We start from the raw sequence: 26,378 nt of genomic DNA on the forward strand, positions 1-26,378 counted from the left end.
CGTGTGGTGACTCACCCACTCCCTTAATCCTGACAACAAGGCAGTTAAGATTTCTGGTCTTTAGAGGGTTCCAAGTCAGCTTGTGACCAGGTGGAACCCTTCCCTAATGTATAACAGCAAAGCCACTATAATTCAAGAAACACAAATAACAAGCCCAAAATACAGCTTATTTAATAATGGCAAATTTGACCATCCATCCAATTTAACATATAATTTATCCTGATATGGAAGGGGCAATCAGCAGTTCTGGTTTAGGCATATATACCAGGTTTATTATGTAGGTACTAACATGGTGTAATCCCAGTTGCCTTTTAGGATGATTTTGGTCTCAGCTGCGCTCTTGATTGGGTCCCTCTTTGGTGCTCTGTCAGTTCAAGTTGGCGTGGCCAGGTCCCTGGACCACTGCTCTTTTCCAGAGGGCTGGTTACTGGCGGGGGTGGGGAGTGGGGGTAAAGAGGAGGGAGCGGATGCTGCTCTAGTTTGCCCGCTGTTCCACTTGTCCTTCTACCTTGTGATCTGCCCCTCTGTTGTTCACTGCCTTTCTCCCTTCACATTTCTTGAGTTTGGAGAGAGCTCCCGTGTGAGTGGAAAATCCGCTTGCCTGGCTTTTCCTGCGGCTCAAGCCGAGCCTGGCAGGCATGGCGCTGTCGCACACAGACCCCTTGCACCTGAGCAGCTTCTGCCGGCCCATGTGGGCTCTGGATGCTCTGTATCTCTCCCACTTCTCTGCTGCTGTTTCAATTTCCTATATACCTCACTTTTTAGTAAATTGTGTATTTTGCTGTTTTTTTTTTTTGTTTTATTTTTGTTTTTGGCTTTTTCCTCCCTAGGTTGCTTTGGTGTGGTACCTATGCTGCCATCTTAACCAGAAGTCATGTTCATGTTTTTCCACGAAGGAAGTTGCTTGAGGCTTTACAAGTATTTACTAAGATGTGTTATATTTAAGAGACCAAAATAAAATACCTAGGAATAAACCTATTCAAGGAAGCAAACAAATCCTACAGAGAATTTTAAAATACTAAAAGAAAAAAAAAAGCTGGAAGGACCTCTTTTGTTCAAAGATAGGCATAGTTAAATTGTATAAATGGATATATTTTCCAAGTTATATACAGGCTCAGTGCAATTTTCATTAATATTCCAGTAATATTCTTTGCAGAACTAGGAAAAGCACTCCAAAGATCATATGGTAGCAGAAAAGACACTGAATAGTCATGTAATCTCAGAAAAAAATCAAAAAGCAGTGCTGCGAATACCTGGTATCAAGTTATATGAAGGAGGCAGAATCACAAACATAGCACTGTAATGATACAGAAACAGCCACATAGACCAACTGGGTAGAAGAGATTAGGCAGAAGTAAATACACAGAAATAAATACCTCCTTTAAAAAAAATTGTTTATTTTTATTTACTTATTTATTGAAAGTGACAGAGAGAGAACGAGGCAGATAGAGAGAGAGAAAGAGAGAGAGAGAAAGAGAGGGAGAGAATGGGTGCGCCAGGGCCTCCAGCCACTGCAAACAAATTCTAGATGCGTGTACCCCCTTGCGGGTCCTGGGGAATCGAGCCTCAAACTGGGGTCCTTAGGCTACACAGGCAAGCGCTTAACCACTAAGCCATCTCTCCAGCCCTAAATACCTCCTTTTTGACAAAAAGGTACAATGGAGTAAAGATAGTCTTTTTTATAAATGGTGTTAGAAAAATTGTATAGTCACACATGTAGAAGAATGAGATTAGATCTATAACTCTCATCCTGAACAGAAATTCACTCAACAATGGGTTGATGACCTTAATGTAAGACCTGAACCTTGAAATTTCCATAGGAAAACATTGACAAAATATCTCAAAGTATCTGTATAGGTAAGGACATTTTGAAAGACTCTAGGAGCTCAGAAATAATTACAAATTTAAAAGCTATACAGCAAACGAAATAGCAAAATGAAGAGACAGCTTACAGAGTAAGAGAAAATTTTTCTACACACAGACTAGAATAGAAATGCAAACTGCCTAAAGCAAAGAAAATGTAAAAGGCAACAATAAAAACTACACTTGAAACCAATGACACAGAACACAGGGATACTACAGAAATGTAACAAGGTTGAAAGTTTATCCTTTGAAATTACTAAAACTGATATACTCTCACTATTTTGAACAAGAACAGATTCAGGATTACCTATATCTATAATGAAAGGAGAAGTATTACCAAAGATTTTACAGATAGTAAAAGATTATGTGAGCTGGGCATGGTGATGCACATCTTTAATCTTAGCACTCAGGAAGCAGAGTTAGAGGCAGAGGTAGGGGTAGGAGGATCACTCTGAGACTACATAGTGAATTCCAGGTTAGCATGGGCTAGAGCGAAATCCTACCTTAAAAAAAAAATTAAAAAAAGATTAAGTGTAGTGATTGGGAGATGGTTCAGTAATTAAAAGCTCTTTCTGTACATCCTGCCAGACCAGATTTGATTCCCCAGAACCCATGTGTTTAGCATTTGCAGTGGCTATTACCTATGACCATCCATATAAACACATCCTTATTTACACATAAATGTTAAAACAATTACAGATGAGTATTAGGATTCACTTAATATCAGAAGTTTAACTACTATGATACAATTGACAACTAAAAATTATACTTACCTGCTGGGGAGATATTTCAGTGGGAAAATGTCTTGCTTTGTGAATTATGAAGACCTGAGTTTGATTTCCAGTACTCATGTAAAATGTATGGTGTCATGGTACTACAATCCTAGTACTGGGGAGGTATAGACTGGAAGATCTTTCAAGCTCACTGGCTAGCTAATTGGTAGTCTCCAAGCCAGTTAGAAAACCCTATCTCAAAAGAGGTAGATAATGCCCAAGTTTGTCCTCTGCACCACACACACACATACACACATACACTTGTGTATCTGGCTTACGTGGGTACTGGTGAATTAAGCCTTGAACCAGGATCCTTTGTCTTCACAGGCAAGTGCTTAACCACTAAGCAATCTCTCCAGCCCTGAAAGATTTTTATTTCATAAGAAAAATTTGTTGCTTGAAGAGCTTTTACGCTTTTGTCTTAAAATATATCAAACACTTTGTGCTCCATTAGTTTCATTTCATAAAGCTTTACATTTTCAAAACACTAATGAGTAGATTCATGTTAGTGCTATTCTAAACTGTAAACTAATATTGGAGATCAGTAACAAATGTCATGTACTTTTGTTGGGACTGATGATTATATAGTACATAACTTAGTTCCTTGAGTGCTTAATATATCAGTTTTACAATCTGCTAAATGCATTAAAATATTCAATGTGTGAGAAATTGATTTGTTTTCATTCTACTGATAATCTGTTGAAAGCTTCTCAAGTCTCTTTAAATTTCTGTCCAATTATTTTAGTTCAAGGACCATCATTGAATCACTTTCATTTATAGCTCTACTTAGTTTGTTTAGAGTAGCATATCAGAAATTGCCACAACTATAAGTCAAAAACATCTTTTTTGTTATTGTTGTTCATTTGCTTTTTGTTTGTCAAAGTAGGTTTTCACACTATCCCAGGCTGATCTGGAACTCACTGTGCATTCTCAGGGTGACCTTGAACTCACAGCAATCCTCCTACCTCTGCCTCCTGAGTGCTGGGATTAAAGGTATGTGCCACCACACCCAGCTCATTGTTTTATTTTTTAAGAGGAGAAATAGTCCGTAAATGCCAGTGTAACTGCTCTGTATATATAATAAGAAACCCTCAACAGAGTATTATGTGATTTATAAAGATCATCTCTCCTTATATTTTTTCAAAATGACCATCTATCTGAATTTTAATCGGCCCCTATTAAAGGGAAACTAAAAGAATTATGATTCTATCTAAGGATTGGTAGAATTAATATTAGCAAAAATGATTGTATTTTGCATTTCTAATTTGTGTTTCTTACTTGGTATAAATACACAAACACTGAATTGAATTTTGAGAAGATATATTGAATCTATTAGTCATATTTCTAGTTAACCCCTGGTGATGTGATTAGTAAATTCATTTTTATAGTTGTTCTAGGTGGATATAAGTCTTCTCATTATCTTATTATTCACTCCATATGTAGTTATAGACAGATTTCTCTAACATGCTTTAATTGATAACCTGTTGTTTTCTTCTATCTTTTTAATGGATGCAACTAAAGTAATAGTGTTTTAGACTAGCCTTTTTTTTTTTATTAAACAGGGTAATATACATGTAAATGCCATCTAAATCATTATATGTATTCATTTGTTATTTTTGACAACTTTATTATTATCAAGGTAGTTGCTAGCTTTCAAATTAATTGGATTATGTTCTTCATAGACTTGGTGAAAATTTATTTCTTAGCTTTACATTGCATTATTGAAACACTTAATGTAAGTTCATACTTTTACTCAGAAATGAAATTTTCACCAACCATTGTGTATTCTGTATTTTTACTACAAGGCCACCGTGGTCTGTTAAATATCACTGTGTTTAGTCAAAGGAGGAGATATCAGATGGACTCTACTTTTAAGGTTTGCAAGAAAGAACTTAACAGGACATTGTTAGATAGCATCTGAAGGCTATGGTGTGACTCATGATGATGTGGCCTTCACCTGAAAATAAGAAAAGAGATTTGTTCTTTGACCAGTATGTTATTATTCACACTCCTAGTTTTCTTATTGCTTAAATGAGAAATTTAGTTAAATTTATCTTTTATATTTTTCAGTTTGATTTTCTCATTCAAGTGAAAATTCTCAGTTTGTATGATTCAAAAATTTTGAATCTAGTATATTTTAAAAATTAAATTATGAAGCAAAACACTATTCTAAAAATAAATATAATTAACATACAGAATGAAAGTATAAGTTGTCAGAATGTAGAACTTGTGGAAGTAGATGGAGTCAAGTGGAAAATCTTTAGACAAAGTATGTGACAAACTTTATAATTAATGAGAGAGTGGACAGGAAGAATATGACAGTAGAAGGAAAAAGATTCATATAGGTGATGGTCATTGGAAGAAGACCATGGGCTATTTGATTTACTGGTGACTTCATTTAGGCTATAGTAGGAAAGGGAAACTTCAAGGTGGGAGAGAAGAATGGATTTAATTGATCAAGGTCCTTGAAAGTCATGTTTAGAAATTTGGAATTACTTGATATTTGGTGATAGGTACCCATGAAAATACTTTTGAGGTGATGTAGCCAAGAATGAAATTTGCCTGAGGGGGAAAAAATATTATCTTAGTTCATTTAAGTAGATGAAGTTAGAATGAGTTGCTTAAAAATTTCATGGAGAGACAGACGTGGTAAGATTACACCAACATAAGGAACTAGTTGTGATTAAAAAAAAAAAAAAAAAAAAAACCTCTATCTTTTGAAAATAAACTCTAGTGCCTAGGTTATTTGGGTTTTTCCATGCATATATTAAAAGATAATCTTATGGCCTCAGGGCAAGAACACATATAGTTTATTATTATTACTTTGCCTGAGAATCCTTAGGTATTTATGTATTCTCTTGTCTTATCTTACATATCAAATACAATACTACAAAGAATTATAAACATGGACTTTTTTTTTTAAATCAGAACCAAACAATTCAAGAAATATCACATTTTGAAATGTTTTCTAACTCATATATTCTTTATCAGTTTTCTTTGCTTTCTCAGTTCATAGACAATTGACTTTTATGTTAGTGATTTTATACCTCTTATAAATGTAGATATTTTACATTTGATGTTGATTAATTAGGTTTATTTAATAAAACTATACCTCATAGACATAGAGCTAGCATATTTTCCATGAATGAGTCTTCCTGTAGATGATGTTGAAAACACAATGAGCCATTTAAATGACCTCCCCCATCCCCAGTCTTTTCTAGCACTGGTGAACCTGTTGTCCTTTCCTGCCCTGTATGAGCTGGTGGGCCATCAAGAGCTGCCCGATAAAGCAGAGTATTCCCTTCGGGAAGTTCCGGCATGTATCATTGTAAGTCACTTACTCTCAGTTTACCCTTCTCTAAATGGCTACTGTTTGAGATTCTAGCAAAAATGTTTTTTATATATGATGACAACAAAACACAGTCTATAGCATGTCAAAGTGGAACTAATCACTCATCTGTGGATTATCAGAGTTTGAATTCCCATATGAATCCAGGCCATACAACAGTCCTAACACCTATCAAAATGCACAACTAACCATCTGACCTGGAAAGTGAATTGGCATAAATGGAAGTATATGCATACAAGTATATGTATACATTTTATGTCATTTGTTTATACCAATGCTGATCCATCATCCTAACTGAAGAGTCAGTACAATTTTGGCCTATATTTTAATGCAGTATGTATTATGCCCATGAGGGCAATATAAGCATATTTAATTTGAAACAAATTATATTAAAAATCACCTATGTGATAAGGCTGGTTTAATTCTTAAGGGCTTTTTTTTTTTTTTTTTTTTTTTGTCCTTTACTTTTGGGTAAGTTGATGAATTAGACAGTGTAAGGGAAGTGAAGGAGAAAAGCACACCAGACTTGATCTCAGTAGATAGAGACTGTTTATTTATTTTATTTTATTTTATTTTATTTTTTATTAGCATTTTCCATGATTATAAAAAAATATCCCATGTTAACCCCCTCCCTCCCCCCCACACTTTCTCCTTTGAAATTCCATTCTCCATCATATTACCTCCCCATCACAATCATTGTACTTAAATATATACAATATCAACCTATTAAGTACCCTCCTCTCTTCCTTTCTCTTCCCTTTATGTCTTCTTTTTAACTTACTGGCCTCTGCTACTAAGTACAGAGACTGTTTATTGAAGCATAGTGAGGGGCTGCAGCCTTCCTGTGAGATGGAGGCTGAAGAACTTAGCAAGGGAAAGGGCTCAGCTTACTAGAGCATTATCTGAGGAAATGGCAGGAATCAGGTGCAGTCTGGTGCTAGGTAGACAAGAAACTGAGTAGCAGAAGTGTCTGGTTTGTGGGATCTTTTCACAGTGAGTCAGAGGTGCTGCCTCAGTGGTTTTCTGTGGGACAGAATGTCTCAATTGTTTCAGTTCCACAGAGCTTTCTGAGTTAAACAAAGTTCAAGTCTTTCCTAAAGAGTCCAACAACCCTTCAGAACACATGTGAGAGTGTGTGTGTGTGAGTACATACTTAGGTTAGTAAAGAGTTACTTGTGATGCTGATTCACCCTTGCAAATCATTACTGACTTAGCTTTTGGCCTGGGTATGACTGCTTTTCAGTATGATTTTGTCCTTTCAAATACTTTCAACTTTTGTTTTGTCTAAATATCTGAAATTTAAAAGTAGTTCTAGTATGGGAAACTTTTCGTAACCAATGCGAAATGAAATGTATATATAGTTTTTGTTTGTTTGTTTTTAAGGTAAGGTCTCACTCTGGCCCAGGCTGACCTGGAATTCAGTATGTTGTCTTAGGGTGGCCTCGATCCCACTCTGATCCTCCTACCTCTGCCTCCTGAGTGCTGAGATTAAAGGCGTGTGCCACCATGCCCAGCTTGTACAGTTTTTTTTTTAATTATTGCACTTGGAAGTTTATGATTTATTATGCTCAGTTGTATCTGTCAGTACTTACATACTTTGTGGGTAGCTTTCTCATTCTGTTCCATAACTGTGTGAAATACTTTTTGCGTATATGTGTGTTGTGTTCATGCACACATGTATATGTTGTGTGTGTATGTGGATATCTATAAACATGTGTGGTTTTGTGATCAGAGGCCATAATCCAATGACTGTCCACCTTATTTTGAGACAGGATCTCATTCAACCTAGAGATTGCAGGGTTTGCTAGCTCCAGCAAATTCCAGGTGTCCTTCTTTCTCCACCTCCCCATGACAGGGCCACAGGCTTGTATGGTCAACCCAGCTTTTACCTGAGACCTGGGCCTTTGAACTCAGGTCCTGATGCCATCTCCCCAATCCTAGTTGTGTGGTTAGACTTGTTTATTTTGTGCTAAAAGAGGACATTATGCTAAGTGTAGTAACCCAGATGCACAAGTACCAATACTGTGATTCCACTTATGTGATGAATCTAAAGTGGATATGATAGAATATCATAGAATAAATATCATAGAATAGATAGCATAGAATCAGAGGGTATAATATTAGTTGTTAGTGTTGGGGCAGAACAAAAGCAGACAAGAGACAAGTATTAGTCATGTCGTATAACATTTTGGTTATATAGGTTGAATATATCCTAAATCTCTATTGTACAATGTAGTGCTTTTACTAAGGAAAATTGGCGAAACAAGCAAGGGTGCTGTTTTCCTGATGAACCGGATACCAATACAAGGGGGAAGGAGACCAACACAGAGAAAAATCAACTCCTACCAATTCAGAGAGCCAAAGCCTCAGAGGCCCTCAACACCTCATCACTGAAGCAGACCAAAAATGAACCCAACATGGCTCAGGGAAATTTTGCAGAAGAGGGGGCGGAAAGAATGTCAGAGCCACATGTTGGGTCATGATATGCAGAGACATTTATTGTACCAATAACTGTGGGCTAACTCCACAATGCATGACCCATATACCTCAACAAGGAGGGGCCAGTGGGGAGGGGGTAGGTCACGGATGAGCCTAATAATGGGACCAAACTGCCTATATGTGCTGAATAGAAAACTAATTAAAAAAAGGCATAAAAACAATGTATTAAGATTTATTAAGAGAGCAAATCAATGCTGTGTGTGTTTGTGTGTCAGACACAAACATAAGGTGAGAGTAAACTTTTGCAGATCATAGGTAGATGCCATCAAAACTATCACCAGGGCCGAAGTCCTTCCCAGCTTTCCAGATCAGAATCCTTTCTTGCTTCTTCAGCTTATTATTATTTTTTTCTAGGCATTCTTAGTATTTTTAAGCATTTTTCTAGGTATTATTGCTGCTTGACTCCAGTTCTGCCTCTGTCTGATTTAAATCTCCCTCTTTTTCTCTTATGGGGACAGTTGCTTTAGATTTAGGGCCTATCTGGGTAATCCAGGATAATTAAAACTTTTAGTGTTAGTTACCTCTGTAAACATACTTTTGCCACATGGGGTGGTATTCTGAGGTTCTGGGAACTAGTATGCAGATGAACTTTTTACTCAGGCAACATAAAGAGCCCTTTCCCTTTACTTCTTCTGACTGAAAAGGCCAAGGCATGACCTTGACTGGCCTAGTTTTATTAATAGGCCTGATGCAGGAATGGGGGCCTTGTTAGAGAGTAGTGGCTCCTGCTGTTCCTAAAAGGAGTCAGTGTGTGGATAGCTGCTGTGACAGCCCAATTGAGTGCCCATTCTGATGTGGGTCTCTTTACATACTGTTTTACACACTCCCCATTGTTTTACCAGCCTTGGTTTTAGTCTGGGCTACTAGGCTATTGAGCTCATACTCCAACTGGAGAAAAGAAATACAGTTTTGAAAAGAGATCGAGTTTCTGAAGACTATTAGTCACTTCAGGCCTTTCTCTGGCTTGCTGCTGGGAAGGTGCAGATTGGTGTAGGAAGCCTGTCTAAGGACTAATAACACCATGGAACTTAGAAACCAAAGCCCCGTAAGCAGGCTCCTGGGGACCTAACTTCTTCCCTAAGTGGTGATTCATCAATGCAATCCTCTTTGAAGAAGAAATTACTTACTGTGACATTTGTTCTCTGTAAAAGCATTATCATTGATAGATTGCTGCAATCTCCTCTTCCATTAGCTTGTTGGTAATAGTTTCTACTTTCATCATTGTTATTCATACAGTATACAGTACTTAGATTCAGAACTGGAACTCTAGATCTGCAAGGTGTTATCAATTGTCAGATAGGTTCAGCTTTGCATTCAGATAGCACATTTCCTTAATCTAAATGAAAAATCTACTAATGAAGAGAGAGGTAGGTATGGGGAATAGAACAGAATATGAGTTGCATAGCCCAGTTTGTAACTCATTCTTGGAATAAAACTGCCCAGCCAAGCACACAAGACAGGTCTTTAAAACTTGATGTTTTTCATTCTTCATTGTTAGCCCATTAACATTTGCTTTTTAAAACTCATAGGCAAAGAAAGTATTCTAAATTTGTCCAAAATGTTTTTAGAATGGCAAATGCATTCTTACATATTGAATAACAATTTTTACTAGGTTAATTTGTCCAAAATATTTTTTACTGTTTTTATTAGTATTTTTGAAATATGATTTTGAATTTTGTCCTTACTGTCAATTATGGCAAAGAGGTCTATGTGCATAATGTCCCAACTTGTGGCTCTAACAATCTTTCCAGCCCCTGAGCCACGTAGGGTGTGTTTTAAGTCTACTTCAGTGATAGGTTCTTAGCAGCCTTTGTATCTCTGATTTGGTTGGTATTGAGTATCCTGTCTATCTCCTTCACCCTTGTGACAATTCACTGAGAAAGCAGCATTCTAGCTGATTTCCCCAATTCCTCTGTGGTTTCAGCTGGGGCCCTGATGAGGTGTGATGGCTAGTTTCTCTCCTCAGATCCCACTTCTAAAAAAGAGAAGCAGATTCTCCAATCGAGAGTGAAGTCAGCACAGTTTAACTAGGATAACTGTTATTAGTTTATAGATAATTCAATGGGTGTAGACCCTTTTGTAGTTCAAGATTAGTGAGAGCTTCTTCTTAGAAAGCAAACACATTATCTAGATATGATTCTGACTTGTTTCCCAGTTGCAGATATGGTTTTCTTTCCACTGAGCAGATCTTATAGCCAGTCCATGAGCAGTTGGTTACCCACAATGGATGTGTGCCACTATTACACTTGTGTGAGCATCACATCAGGTTGCTTGCTTCGGAGTAGCTTAGCCTCTTGTTAATTGGACAGATGTTGGCAAATTCTCTCCTCCCTCCTCCCCCCTCTCCTCCCGTAGTTCATGTAGTCACTTCCAGCATTAGATGGTCTAACTGTCTGGGGACTGGCTCTCTTCCAGTTCCAGCCAACTCATTCCCTGCCTCTTATTTTATTTGACTTTGCTCCCTACAAAAAACTTCCCCTCGTTTTTGCGTGTGTGTGTGTGTGTGTGTGTGTGTGTGTGTGTGTGTGTGTGTGTGTCTGTCTGTCTGTCTGTCGGAGCCTCTTGCTACTGCAAACAAATGCCAGATGCATGTGTCAAGTTTTGTGTTTGGTTTTGCTTGGATACAAGGAAATAAACCCAGGCCAAGAAGCTTTGCAAACAAGTGTCTTTACCTACCCACTGAGCAATGTCCATAGCCCTCTTCTTTTTGTTTTTCCCTATTCATCATAGAAATGTCTTGCATTTAAATTCATTGGAGGGTAGCAAAATTGTTGGTGAAGAAAATGAGCAATGAGAAACAAGTGTTTCTCTCCAAATAAAATTCTTAGGTCTATACTCAAACATACACAAATGCACGATGTTCATGTTTATGTTTTTTGTTCTTGTTTTGATATACAAGTCTCATATTGTAGCCCAGAACTCACTCTGTAGCTTAGGCTGTCTTCAAACTCATGAAAATCCTCCAGCTTCATTCTCCTGAGTTCTAGGATTATAGGCATGAGCCATGGCACCCAGCAAAAATCAGGGCTTTTAGGAAAGCTTTCAGAGCTTGTTTTTTTTTTTTTTTTTTGACAATATTCCTTCTGGTTTAATTACTAATGTTGAAAATATTTATTAAAAATTCTCACATAGGGCTGGAGAGATGGCTTAGCGGTTAAGCGCTTGCCTGTGAAGCCTAAGGACCCCGGTTCGAGGCTCGGTTCCCCAGGTCCCTCGTTAGCCAGATGCACAAGGGGGTGCACGTGTCTGGAGTTCGTTTGCAGAGGCTGGAAGCCCTGGTGCGCCCATTCTCTCTCTCTCCCTCTATCTGTCTTTCTCTCTGTGTCTGTCGCTCTCAAATAAATAAAAAATTTAAAAAAAATTCTCACATAATTTTGTATGACAATAGAGAAAGCTCTCTGTCTCAGTCTGCCTACCAATAAAATTTTCAGTAGTTATTAGCAATCTTTTGTCTTCAGAGCTTATTTAAAATCATGTGGCAGACTAATACTGTCTGTGTTTGGACAGCGGGTGGCACTTAGCTCATCTGTGTCTACTCTTGCCTGTGGTTTGGATGCATGTTCACATTCCTGAAAATCTTGAAGAACATTTAACATTTAATTAATAATAATATTAGTTATTAAATCCCACTTCTAAGTATAATTCCTGAATTGGTCTGAAGATGTCATAGTCAGCTCTACACTACTGGGATGAACCTCCAAACCAACCCAGTTTATAGGAGGAAAGGACTTATTTGAAGCTTAGAGATCCAGGGGAAGTTCCATAATGGCAGAAGAAGCTGACCCCTTTTACCAAATCCATGCAGAGAGAAGAACCACAACTAGCACCACAAGCAAGAGCAAGCAAGCAAATCCAATATCAAACAAAACAGAACAACAACAAAAAACTGGTACAGGCAGAGCTTACTCTGCATACCTTAGGCTGGATTTCAGATCCACCCCAGTAACACCTTAAGAAACACCTTAGGGCTGGACCCTAGGATCTGCCTACAGTGACACCTCTTCCAGCCAGGTGGCTGGAATTCCAAGTTGTAAGCTTAAATAAAACATTTGAGTCTATCTGGGGACATATATTCAAACTACCTCAGAGGAGATCCTAGGTATGTGTCCATCCATCCATCGTATGCCTCTCTCTCTGTCATCAATCCTCAATCTTCCTCTCTTTCTCTCAATCATCTGTCTAGCTTCCTAGGTTATTCTGATGTTCAGCCAGAGTTGCAAACTATTGATTTACACAAGGTAAAGGAATTTTATTAACACAATGTCAAGCAGTTACCACATAAAAATATTCACAGTCACTGTTTTTGCTTGACATTTGTCAATTTCATATTTGTTTTTCACAGTGGTTTATATTTTGACAGTTTTATTAGTTTTATTTAATGATAAAAGTTGTATAAGTCACAAGCTGGGATATAAATTAACAGCTCTTCACTTTGAACATTAGATTCAGTTTAGGGGCATTTCCAAATCATAATGCCCAGGTGCCACCTAGGCCAGTAAATCCAGAACTTCTGTGTCTCTCCCCTGCTTCCAGCTGATTTCATTGTAAATCCAAATTTGAGAAACACATTTAATGAGTATTCATTGTTTGATTTATGTGAAAAGTTTCTGGTAAGTACATCTTCAGTCTCTCTTTGTTTTTCAGGATATCATTGATAGGCTTATCATTTTGAACTCAGAAGCTAAGATTTGCTCTTTATTCAATTATGAACAATCACACATCTTTGGTCTAAGGTAAGGTACTTAATTTTAAGTATATAGTACATGTTGCAAAAAATCAAACATTTGTTCTGTCCTACGCATATTTTTAACTAATTAATTAATTTATTTAACTAGTTAATTAATTTATGTTTTGTGGTAGGGTCATGCCTTAGCCCAGGGTGACCTGGCATTCATTATGTAATCTAAGGCTGGCCTTAAAGCCACAGTGATCCTCTTATGTCAAGAGTGGGATTAAAGGCATGCACCACCTTGCCAGGCTTTAAAATATTTTTTTAATATTTTTTATTTATTTACTTCAGAGAGAGAGAGACAGAGAAAAGGAGACAGAGAGAGAAAGAGAGAGAGAAAATGAATCTGGATGCACCAGTGCCTTCTGCTGCTATAAACATACTTCTGATGCATGTACCACTTTGTACATCTGGCTTTACATGAGCACTGGGATATTGGTTAGAAAATTTACTTTTCTTTTTTCTTTTTCCCTCACTACAGTCTCCTGTATGTTCATCCCTGAGGTCTATGGAGATACTGCAGATCATAGTCGAGCAGTGTATATTAAATTTGTGTCTGTGTATGTTTTGGATTTTTATGTGTACCTTTTTGCTTTTCCAGTAACCATGAAGTGGCTTTACAAGGGTACTGAGGAGTTGAATCCAGGATGTTAGGTTTATGAGCACTTTTAACCACTGAGCCATTTCTCTAGCCCTTCTCTTAATTCTCAGTTATTAGTAACATTGAAGAAAATTATCCTAGGTATTTTTCTCTATATGTACAGGCCAGAATAGATACATAGAAATAAACTGAGTTATAAAAATGGAATCATGTTATGGTTGCCACTTTAAATTCTAACTGAATTTTATATAAAAGGAAAGGAAACCATAGTGAGGCTAAGGGAATTGTTGTTTTTTTACTAACTTTTTGTTTCACTTCAGTGGGCATTTTCTGCAAGACTTCTGTAAGTTTTAGGAAAAAAAAAAAAAAAAGGAAGAAGAAGAAGATTATGTAAAACCTTCCAGAAGTGTTAGCATTGTGTTTCACTGTTAGAATTGATTGTCTTCTGGGAAAGATGAGGCCATTAATACTTTCATTAGCCTCCCAATTTCCCTGTCCCCATCCATCTTAGTCTATATTATGTTGTTATAATCTGTGGCTGGGCAGTTTTGAGGATTTAGAGAAAAAGAAACCTAGGGTATCTATACTTAGAAGAACATATAAATTGAAGGTTTTCTGTTCCATATTATTTTATAGTTATCCACCAACAGTAAATTTTATACATAGCATAATGAATAATTTTATGAAAGATTTGTTTTATAGAATTTGGAGAAAGAGCTAATATTGATATTTCTATTAGAAATAAGTTCAGATTAGGAAGAGTTTGGTTACTTTTAACAATAAGCATAATTGAGTGTTAATATTCCTTTATAGCAATCCACCTATGTACATATTCTCAGTAACCCAGTTGCTAACTAGGTTTAAACTTGATTAATGTTGTAATATCAGAAATTATAATAGAACCTTTATAAAAATCTGTCCACATTTTGAAATCAAGCATCCCTATTCCTATACAGTTATATATATATTTAGTATTTATTTTTATTCTTAATTCACAGAAAATAAAAAGCCATCTATTACTAATTAATGAATCCACAATTATTACATTTCATTATATAAATGGATCCCATTCTTAAAATTATCTTATACAATTATGACATGTAAAATATCTTTAGAAACATATTTAGATGTCCATAATTATTGTTTTATGATGAATTCTCAGAACTGGTCTTACTGTGTCAAAATGTAGGTACATGTTCCAATTTTATACAGTTCTATCTACCTTTTTGTGTGAATCATTTTACTCTGGGAAATGTTACATCTACCAAACTGTTAAAAATTTCCTCTTTCACTTGACTGTACATTCAGAAAACTTTTAATTTGTCAAGTCCTGTGTTTTATTCATCTGTTTTTGTGGCTTCTGAGAATTGATTCTTCAGGAAACTTTTTGTCAGTCATTTGCTAGTACTTCCTCTTCTATCTTCCTCTATCTATCTTTTCAGTTGGAACTTCTTTTTTTGCGTAGGTGTTTGTATGTGGTATGTGTGTCTGTGTGTATACATGTTTGCATGTATGTTTGTTGAGGCTAGAGGTCAATGCCAAGTGTATTCCTTGTTTTGCTGTGCACCTTATTTAGATAGGTTCTCTCTTGAACTCTGACCTCACTGGTTGGGCTAGCTTGCTCCAGGGATTCCCTCTCTCCGCCTCCTTAGTGCAGGGATTACAGGTGTGTGTCATGCATGCCCAGGGCAGACTTTGTGGGAGTACTGGGATCTGATCTCAAATCCTTTCACACTGGCATGACATATGCTTTATCAACTGAGCTGTCTCCCCTGCCCAGGAATTTGTCTCTAAAGTGATGCCTTTAGTCCTCTTCTTGTTTGATACATTGACTTCAAAGAACAGTTCTGTTTTTATTGTCTGATAATGGGGTTTTGCTATATAGCCTCATACTAGCCTTCTCTTGCCTTTTATAGGTGTGTGCGCCATTTATAGGTGTGTGCCATCACATCTGACCAGTGATCAGTTCTTTACTAACTCTGTTTCTGTATATCCAGATTTAAAATTTCTTTGAGTGTATATGTTTAAATATTTTAGAACATTTGGATCTGCATACTGTGCAAATTCTTCAGTCTCAGTATGTCCCAAACCATACTGTGCTTACTTATAAAAGGATAAACTGAGCTCCAGCTATAGAGGATGTCAGAGTATTTGTAAGACTTGGATATGAATGTAGAGTACAGCACAAGGTGAATCGATGCCTCCCAGCCTCTGCTCACACTGATGCTCACGCAGAATGACAGAGTGACTCTTCTCCCTCTCTCTGTCCTTCAGAAGTTGTTCTGGTGGACTGGTAACCTGAAGCTGCAGACTTGGAGTCATGGAGTACATGACTAATGCTTGTGGAATTCACGTCTTCTTTTTGGTTTTGGTTTTCAGGCAGGAAGAGAATTAAGTTTTGTCCAACTTTGTGTTTGTGTGTGCCAACAGAAGGAGCACCTTCAAATTAAAGGAATGAAATCTGATTAAGTAAAATATATGGGAACATGTGTGGTTATACATAATACATATACATGTCTATGTATATACATACACACATACTATATATGACTGAAGTTTTTAAAAGTGCATTTATAGAATTTGTGATGATGCATGCATGAAAAGATCTAATTATTAGTAGAAATGAAGTATATTTCTTACCGGAGTGCACTGGATTACTACTGTGAGAGAGTGACAAGAAAAAGAGAAGAGGCCTGTGACTGCAGAAAAGAGATAAACTAAGAATGTGTTTAGAATTTCTTCAAGTGGAGAATACTGATAGCTAAGGCTTAACTACACAGAATCACTCCTGTTACCCTAGATCAGTGCTTGCCTCCTCACAGTAGTGATATGATGATTTTTTAAAAATAGCATACAGTGTTTATAATAATAAAAAATAGTTATTCTTTTAGTGATATTAAATTTGACATTTTTATAACCTTATAGAAAACTCATTGTATTCAAAACTTATTCAAAACAAGTGAAATAATCAGTTCCTAGTTTCACATGCTTTATTCAAATAGTTCAAGTAAATATTTTACATTAGGAAGGTAAATTTTATTTGCAGTACTGAATGGGGTGGGGAAGAGGAGTATAAAGATGAAATTGCATGGGAGACAAGAGAAGAGGAAAGAGGGAGGAAAGTAAAATAGAAGTAGGACAAAGAGGGAATAAAGGTAGAGGAAGGAGGGAGGGACAGAGATTGAGTGAAGGTGGGCATGTCAGTTTTCCCTTTGTTTCTGTGACAGACACAGCTTAAGGAGGAGAGACTTGAGAGAGAGAGTAGGCAGTTAGGGTGACTGGGCCTCTGAAAGTAAAAAGGCAGGAGGAAGGCCTCCACTTTGCTAGAGATAAAGGTATGATCTGATTTCTTATCTTTTCTCTAGATCTCTTTTTCCACCAACAACCTGGGTCCTTCTTGGGAGGGGTTTCTCTCCTAGGATTTCAATATAGTCCTAACATTGTTGGTCAGGTTTAGACCCTACCTCCCAAGAGCTGGGATTAAAGATGTGTGACACCATGCCTGGCTAATATATTATTTGTTAGCAGCACCCAAGAAAGGTCTTAGTGTTTATCAAACAAATCCCATCCTGATTATAAATTCAAAAACTGTTGCCAAATATTTAGGGCAAAGAATTATTTATAATCAGGATAGGATTTGTTTGTTATAAATAATTCTTTGCCCTAAATTTTTGGCAATAGTTTTTGAATTAGTCCTGGAAGTACCCCCAAGATGGTAGTTCCAGTTTCTTATGGTTAAACCTTGGCCATTTACTCAGGAGTAGTTTTATTTCAGTTTTCTAATATAAACAAGATAATTTGATTTAGATATAAAATTAGGATCTTGTCTGTCTCTAACTACCCATCTCCCCAATAAAAGCTGGTATCAGGAGCCATGCCCAGAGTTCTAGATGAAGTAGATACAGGTAATATTTGAGTATGGGTTAAACTGGAACCTCAGAATACAAGGGCCTCAGCTTTTCCTCTTATGTTTGTATAAAGGCTATTTTGTTGTTTATGTTTTATTTTAATAAATATTTACCTAAGATCTTTCAGAAAACACTGCCCGTGAATAAAAGATGAGAAACAACTTCCTAAATTGTTTGCTATTATTTTTGCCATAATTTTCTCTTGACAATATAATCATAAAAATTCTTTAACAAATTTAGATTGTGAGTAGTTTCCTTGCATTTGAGATCAAATTTAGTAAGACATAGCTTAGAGCTTAAAAGATAAAATACTTTTTTTTTTAAATTCTCTCTCTCTCTCTCCTTTTAAGGTATGGCCTCACTAGAATCCAGGCTGACTTAGAATTCACTACTTAGCTCCAGGCTGGCCTCAAGCTCAATAAAATTCTCCTACTTCTGCCTCCCAAATCCAGGAACCAAAGTCATACCCCACTTTGTTTTTATCTTTTATTTTTATTTATTTATTTATTTATTTTCTGAGGAAGGGTCTCACTCTAGCCCAGGCTGATCTGGAATTCACTTTGTAGTCTTTGGGTGGCCTCGAACGTGTAGTGATCCTCCTACCCCTGCTGCCCAAGTACTGGGAGTAAAGACATGTGCCACCTTGGCCAGCTGTTTTTATTTTTTCTATTTGAGCAAAAGCAAAGAAGTAAGTAAAGATCTATGTCTTTTTAAAACATTTATTTATTTATTTATTTATTTATTTGAGAGAAAGAGGAAGATGGGGGGGAGGTAAGGAGGAAATGGGCATACCAGAGCCTCTGGCCGCTGCAAACAAGCTCCAGATGCATGTACCACCTTGTACATCTGGCTTTATGTGAGTACTCAGGAATCAAACCTGGATCCTTAAGCTTTGTTAAATGCCTTAACCATTGAGCGACCTCTCCAGCCCAACATCTATCTTTTGGAGATTGAATTTACTTTCCCTCCTGTTTCAGAATGATGGTTTTGTCTGGATAGGCAGCTAGGGAACATGTTTATTCTTGCCCTGAATAGCATCTACCAAGCACTAGTTTTATTTTTACTAAAGTACATAGCTTAAAAACCATAGTGGGAGAACATTTGAAGCATGAGTTCATCTATAGACCTTTAAATAACATGTGTATACTACTGTCTTGATATTTCAACATTAGGCTCTTTTTTCTTTCTTCTAGGACTGGGAAACTTAGGACTTCGGTTCTTTGGCTTTCCCTCTCTCACTGCTATGTAGTTTTAACACATTCTTGATTAAATCATTATTGCAAACTTATATTACATGTATGCTATTTTTTGATGAATTAAATATAATTTGACTGTATATTATCCTTCATAAACTCCTGTTTTCCTAAATAATTATTCAAGTTTTAATTGCTTTATTTTTTGTTTCTATTAATAATATATCTAAGACTGTCCTAGAATATATACTAACACCTCTGCTTCTACTATGTAATACTTATGTAATACTCATTCAGCCTAGGTATTTCTGTTGGTTTGACAATTAAGATACCTAATTTGAGCCAGGCATGGTGCACCTCTTTAATCCCAGCACTCAGGGAGGCATAGGTAGGAGGATTGCTGTGAGTTCGAGGCCACCCTGACGCTACATAGTGAATTCTAGGTCAGCCTGGGCTATAGTGAGGCACTACCTCGGAAAACCAAAAAAAAAGACACTTAATTTGAGAATAATCTCATCAGATGGTTACTATTTTTATGTCCTTTAAAAATAATATGGATTAAATTGTGGATAAAAATTAAACCATTTATGTCAGTTGATGCTAGTAAAGTGCGTAGCTGGTGTTTGCATCCATGCAAACTCATCCTAGAGATTGTAATGTCTAACCTGTGCTTTCTTAACCAGTGCATTGTTAACCAGATTTCCCATTAACTTTATCCTGAATAATATGTTTATCTACTTTTGTATTTTTGGAGTTGCCCCTTACCTTAGTAGAGCCTCTTTACTTAGTAAGAAGAATGTGGGGGAGAAAGTACAGCTGATGGGAGCAATGAAATGTTGGGAGCTATGAAACCATGAATGATTTAGAACTTGATGCAGCAGGTCTGGTAAGCAACTGCTAAGAAGTCAGTAGGAGAAGCTCAGAAGCAACTTTGACTTTACAACATCCTAGAAATACTAGGAATTGTAGACACTGTGGTCAAGGACATGTAAAGAAAGGGTCAAGTCAAAGTCCAAGATTTTTTTCTTTATTATTATTATTAACAACATATTTCATATGCAAACATCATGTGTTGGTACCTTCTTTTTTCTCCTTTCTGCCCTTACTATGTTAGGAACCCTCCTAGTGGAGTTGCAAGTATTCCCTATGGGGTTGTGGTTTATGTGTTGTAGGAGCAGCAGTCAGTTATTTTTGAGGGAAAGGAATACTTCTGGGCATGATATCTCAACTTGTGGCAGTCTTTCTTCTCCCTCTTTGATGAAGTTCCCTGAACCTCTGTGGGTGAGTTTTAAGTCTACTTCAGTGATGAGCACTTAGGAGCCTCTGGATCTCTAATATGGTAGGTGTTGAGTATCCTCAGGGTCTATCTCCTACCCCCTGGCACTGATTATCAGGTTCAGCATGGAAGCAGCACTCATGTTCCTCTCCCCATTTCCTCTGTGGTTTCAACTGTGGCTTGGCTGAAGTGCAAGGGGTCATTTATCTTCTGTGGTCTCTTTGCCTTCTGGAAAAGAACAGATTCTCCAATGGAGAATGAAGTCAGCATAGTTTAAATGGGATGAGCCTTATTAACTTAGGGAGAATTTGATGGATGTAAGCCCTCTTTTAGTCAAAGACTACTGAGAGCTTGACACTGGAGATCATAATCTTTGTCTCCATAGGATTCTGATCTGGTTTTCAATTCCAGATGTGGGTTCCTTTACACTGACAAGATCTCTAAGCCAATCAGAAAGCTATACTCACAAAGGCTGTGTGCCACTATTGCATTGGTGTGTACATCCTATCAGGGTGTTTGCTTCTGAGTAGCTGAGACCTCTGTTTGCTCAGAATGTTCTTGGCCACTTTTCTCCAGTAGCTTATGTAATGCTTTCCTCCACTAGACAGTTTGTCTGAGCTGCAGTGTTAAATCTAAAGTCTCTTCTCCGTGGGTCCATCTCAATAAATTCAGCCTGATATAACCTTATATTCCTTCCTCCATCATCCCACACCCTTAAAATCCATTCTCATACATATTCCCCATGCTCGTGCTTCTGTCTGTACAAGTTAGAAAGCTTCTGAAGTTCTTTAGGGGTGTACCTTACCTCCTCTTGAGACATGCTTTCTATCTCACTTTTAGGGACATGCCTAAGCCTTATTGTAGGTCTAGAGGCAAAGATGGGTAGGCACTGAGGAGTATCAGTACCTCTTGCAGGGAGGGTCATTACTGGTTCCTCAGGCAAAGAAGGATTAATTACCCCAGGCAAGGGTAGAGAGGGCAAGCCTTCAGGGGGCGGGGGTGGGGTTGCAACTGCTGCTAAGGGAAGGGAGGTCACATTCTCATGCAAAATAGCTTCTTCAGAATCTGTCAATCTGTGCCCCCACTTTAACTTCTGATAGTTTGTGAGGCTGGGATTTAAGTTTATGTTTGAAGTTAGCCACTCTTAAAATGAGAGCTTGGGTTTGGTTTTCTACAGTTTGAGTCCTGTTCTGGCTAGAAAGGAGACTCTCCTCCAGGGCACCCTTAGAAACCTTCAGATCATGTATGTTGGTTTAATATTGTAAATTTTCTTTCTGAGAATCTGCTTTTCTCTCAGTAGTTTATCCAGAGATGCTAGAAGCAACTATTCAGCATCCTCATTTGTCTTACTTTTCCACAAATATTCAAAAGTTCTAGATACAGAGTTACTGAATTCCTTGTTCTTCACAAGATATGACTCAGCATTACTAGGTACATCTATCTCATGGAGTTCTTTAAATAGTTTACATCATGGATTACTAGTGTCCTCCTTATTACCAGTAAAAGTGCTCTCTTTATTACCAGTAGAGAGCACCAAACACACTAGGAAAATCCATTCTTACAATTCTGTTTCTCTCCTGGTACCACAATCTATCACAATCTATATGAGGGTTTTCTAGAGGAACAGAAATGATAGAATGAATTGTATTAAAAGGGAATTTATTGGATTATTTTAGGGCAGTCAAACAATAGCAGTTTGCCAGCCTGAGAGTCAAGGAACCCAATAGCTTCACAGTTCACAAAGCTGGATTCCTCAGGAGTCCCAATTTGACACTGAAGGCCTGGAGGTGTCCTGGAGAGCCACTGTTCCTCAGTCCACACTGGTCTTCAGTCCACACTGGAAAGCAGCAAGCAGCCAGGTGGGAGGAGGGGATACTTTCCTTCCCAGAGCTTCCTTAGATAAAGCCCCTCCCTCACCAGGGGCCACACACTTTGGGGAAAGGGCTCACCCAGTGGGAAGGATTCCTCCTTTAGACAATCCCCATTGGACATAACCTCAGAGACCCACTTATGGTAATGTCTGTGGATTCCTAAACAGATGGAAGTTGAAAAAACTTGACCATCACATGTTGTTAGCCATTTGTATTTCTTCCTCTGAGAACTCCCTATTCAGCTCTCTGCCTCATTTTCAGAGTGGGTTGTTTGATTTTTTTGTGGTTTAGTTTTTGAATTCTTTGTATGTTCTAAACATGAGACTTCTTTCAGTGGTATAGCTGGCAAAGATTTTCTCCCATTCAGCGTGTATTCTATTGGTTCTGCTTATGGTATATTTGTTTGTGCAAAAGCTTTGTAGCTTAATGAGATCCCATTGTTTGAATGCTTCTTTAATTTCCTGGGATACTGTAGTTTTTAACCCATTTGGACTTGATTTTTGTGTATGGTGAGATGAGTGGGTTTAATTTCATATTTCTACATATGATTATCCAATTTGTCTAGCACCATTTGTTGAAGATACTCTTTTCTCCAGTCTACCTTATTGGCACCTTTGTCAAACATCTTGTCACTGTATCACTGTAGTTACTTAAGATGTGGTTGTAATTCTGTTCCATTGGTCTGTGTTTCTGTTTTTACATCAGTACCATGTTGGTTTGTTACTGTAGCTTTGTAATACAGCTTTAGATCAGGCATGGTGATATCTCCAGAGGCTTGTGGGTTTTTTTTTGTTGTTGTTTTCTTCCTGAGGATATGTTTGGATATCCATGGCCTGCTTCCATTCCATATGAATTCTGAGATGATTTTTTTTCAATCTCTGTGAAGAATGATGCTGGCATTCTTGTTGGTATTGCATTAAATCTGTGTATTGTTTTTGGTAGAATTGCCATTTCACAATATTAGTTCTACCCATCCAGGAACATGGCAGGTCTTTCCATCTTCTTAAATTCTCCTCAATATCTTTCATAAGTTTTTATGTTTTCACTATATATTTTTCACATTCTTGGTTAGTGTTATTCCAAGGTATTTAATTTTTTGCTGCTATTGAAAAAAGGGCAGACTAACAGATTTCTTTTGATATTTGTCCTTTGAATATAGAAAGGCAATTTGTGTGCTGATGTTGTATCCTGCCACTTTACTGAAGGAACTAGTTACCTTTAGAAGTTTTGAGATGGATGCTTTCAGGTCACTTATGTATAGTATTATGTCATCTGAAAATAGGTCTAACTTGACTTCTGACTTTACAATTGGTGTCCTTTTTATTTGTTTCTCCTGTGTTATTGCCTTGGCTATTACTTCTAGTAGTGTGTTGAAAAGCATTGGTGAGAGTGGTTACCCCTGTGTTGTTTCAAATCTCAATGGGAAGAGTCTTCCCCCATTAGGTATTATTTGGGCATTGGGAGCTTTATATATAGCCTTTACTGTGTTGAGATATGAACTGCCTGTTCTTTCCAGGTTTTGGTCATGAAGTGGTGGTGTATTTTGTCAAAATCTTTTCTACATCAGTTGAAGTGATCATGTGGTTATCATGGTAAGTTTATTCATGTGGTGTATTATGTTGAGCGATTCCTATATGTTGAATCATCCCTGCAATCCTGGAGTAAAGCCTACTTAATGAAGATGGATAATGCTTTTTATGTATTGTTGGATTGTTTTGCAAGGATTTTGTTCAGAATCTTTGTTTTCATCTAAATTCATCAGGAATTTAGGCTTGTAGTTTTCTTTTATTTTGGTCAGCAGTAGGTATTAGGATAATGCTAGTTTTATAAAATGAGTTGAAAGGACTTCCTTGTCTTCAATTGTGTGGAACAGTTTGAGAAAAATTAGATTCAGTTTTTCATTGAAGGTTTGGTTAGAATTCGGCTTAGAAGCCATCTGGTCCTAGGTTTTTCTTCTTGGGGAGGTTTTTGGTTACCTTTTCAATCTCCATGGATGTGATAGGTTTGTTTAGGTGATTAATATGCTCTGAATTTATTTTTAGTAGGTGGTATATGGCTAGGAATTTATCTATTTGTTCCAGATTATCCAGGTTCTTGGAATATAGGTGTTGGATTGATTTTGCCCTGATGTGTTTTCCAATTTCATTTATTTCTGATATGACCTCTACTTTTTCACTTCTGATTTTGTTAGTTTAAGGATTCTCTTTTGGTTTATCAAATTGGCCAGAGGTTTCTCATCTAGCACTTTACTCACTTTCAATGTTTTTTTTTGTTTGTTTGTTTTTTGTTTTTTTTGGTTTGCGTGTGTGTTGTGTTCTACCCATCTTGGGAATATGTTTTATTCTATTGAGGGGGAAGCAAGTATTTGTTCTTTCAGGTTTTTCAGAGGGTTTTCCATCTTAAACGTGAGCTGAATTGGTATATGGTGGAAATAAAATCGCAGATGTGCAGATTGCAGAGATTGCAGGTACATCAAAGGAACCTGGGGAACTGGGAGGTGAGAAACTGGGAGCTCTGTTCTACTCCCTCCACCTGCATATACTCTTCAGTACACAGGGATCAGGGGTTGGGGAACCAGGACCCAGGAAGTTGGAGAGCTAGGGTCAAGAGACCAGCTCCTACAGTGGCCCATGTACCCTCTGATTCAAGGGAATAGGGATTTGGGTGCCCAGGGGCCAGTCAATTAAGAAACCAGACCATGAGGCCTGCTTCTGTAGCCTACATACAGGGACCATGCTTCCCCAAGACAACAGCAGAGATACTGGGACCAGGGAACTTGGAGGTGCAGAAGCAACCAACACCTCTGGCCTATTCACCTGACATGTGTACCCTTTGGATCAGGGGATGAGGAAGTTGGGAACCTAGGGTCCACTCAATCAGGAAGGCAGAGCAAGGGGCCTGCTTCTTCAGCAAGCACTCAGAGTCCAGGCAGTCCCAAGTCACCATCAGGGAACCATCCTGGATCAGGGAATCCATGTGTGTACCCTCATTAGAAGGGTATCTGGGAATTGTGGATCCAGGGGCACTTCAATCAGGGAAGCCGAGCAAGGGGCCAGCTTCTGCAGCAAGCTCCCAGGATCCAGCAAACTCCAATCCTTCAGCAGGGAAACTGACTAGGATTAGTGAACTAGAAGGGTTGGGGTGGGGGGGGGGGGCAGGGAAATCTAGCCTACTCACTCTGCATAAGTAGAGCAGGTGATATGGTAATTGGGGACCCAGAGACACTTCAATCAGGAAATTGGAGCAGTGAGCCTGCTTCTGCTACAAGTTGGCAGGATCCAGGCAGCTCCAAGCAAGCAGCAGGGGAAGCATCCTGAAATAGGGAACTGGGAGGAGGAACAGTGGCAGAGGGAGATCTGGCCTACTATCTCCACTCTTTGCAGCAGGGGATCTTTGAATTGGGCACACAGAGGTCCTTCAGTCAGGCAAGTCCAAGATTTTATTATGATCTGCTCCAATCTTAAATCAGATGTGCCTCCAGATTACCTGCATACTCCCCCACTCAGCTGGATATCTGCTGGCTGTTTCAGAAGGACTTTGAAGTTTACCTTCTAGGAATACTGAATTCAATCACTAAGCCAGGCTGGGGACACAGCTCATGCTGCATAAATATGAGGACATGAGTGCACATCCCCAAAACCCAAGTAAAAGCTGACATGTGGGTTAAGTGAAAGACCCTGGATCAAGAAAATAAGGTAGAGAGTGATGGATGAAGACCCCCACTATCAGTCTTTGGCCTCTGCATGTACATGCACAGACACATGTCCACACATGTGTGCTGCCATGTGTACACACACATACTAAGTGTAACTGAGTGAAGAACTATTATGTAAGGTTAAGTAGAACTCACTGTCAACTTGAAGATTATTCTATTGGTTTACATCCTCAAATTTATTATTCCTAAATTTAATGAGAAATAATTTTTCTACTGTGATGTTTATGTTTCTGACAGTATTTTATATTGATTTTGTCTATATATATTTGACTTACCTATTTTTTAGCATTTTATTGACAGCTTCATAATTATATATAATAAACCATAATTCCCCCTCCTCCACAATTTTCCTCTTCATAAATCCACTCTCCAATATATCCCTTCCCCCTCTCAATTGGCTGCTTTTATTTTGATGTCATCAACCTTTTCTCTTATTAAGATGGTCCCGTGTAGGTAATACCAGGCATTGGTCATGGATATGCAATCCTTTTTGTATCTGGAAGATTGCATTGTAAACAGTCCTACTCTTCCTTTGGCTCTTAATTCTTTCTGCCACCTCTTCCCACAATGGATGCTGAGTTTTGGAGGATGTTTCAGTGCT

At 37.8% G+C, this 26,378-nt stretch overlaps 1 protein-coding gene across 5 annotated transcripts in view; it reads left to right on the forward strand.

Annotated features, from left to right (window-relative positions):
* The window catches only part of Tbc1d32 (TBC1 domain family member 32), a 241,396-nt gene that overhangs the window by 101,303 nt on the left and 113,715 nt on the right, over window positions 1-26,378 (forward strand). For all 5 annotated transcript variants that reach the window (XM_045159402.1, XM_004651239.2, XM_045159398.1 and 2 more), the window contains 2 exons: window positions 5,848-5,964; window positions 13,129-13,217. In XM_045159402.1, coding sequence (XP_045015337.1) covers window positions 5,848-5,964; window positions 13,129-13,217 — 206 coding nt within the window. The remainder of the gene's footprint in view (window positions 1-5,847; window positions 5,965-13,128; window positions 13,218-26,378) is intronic.

This window comes from Jaculus jaculus, chromosome 9 (assembly GCF_020740685.1).
Source record: "Jaculus jaculus isolate mJacJac1 chromosome 9, mJacJac1.mat.Y.cur, whole genome shotgun sequence".
Lineage (NCBI taxonomy): Eukaryota > Metazoa > Chordata > Mammalia > Rodentia > Dipodidae > Jaculus > Jaculus jaculus.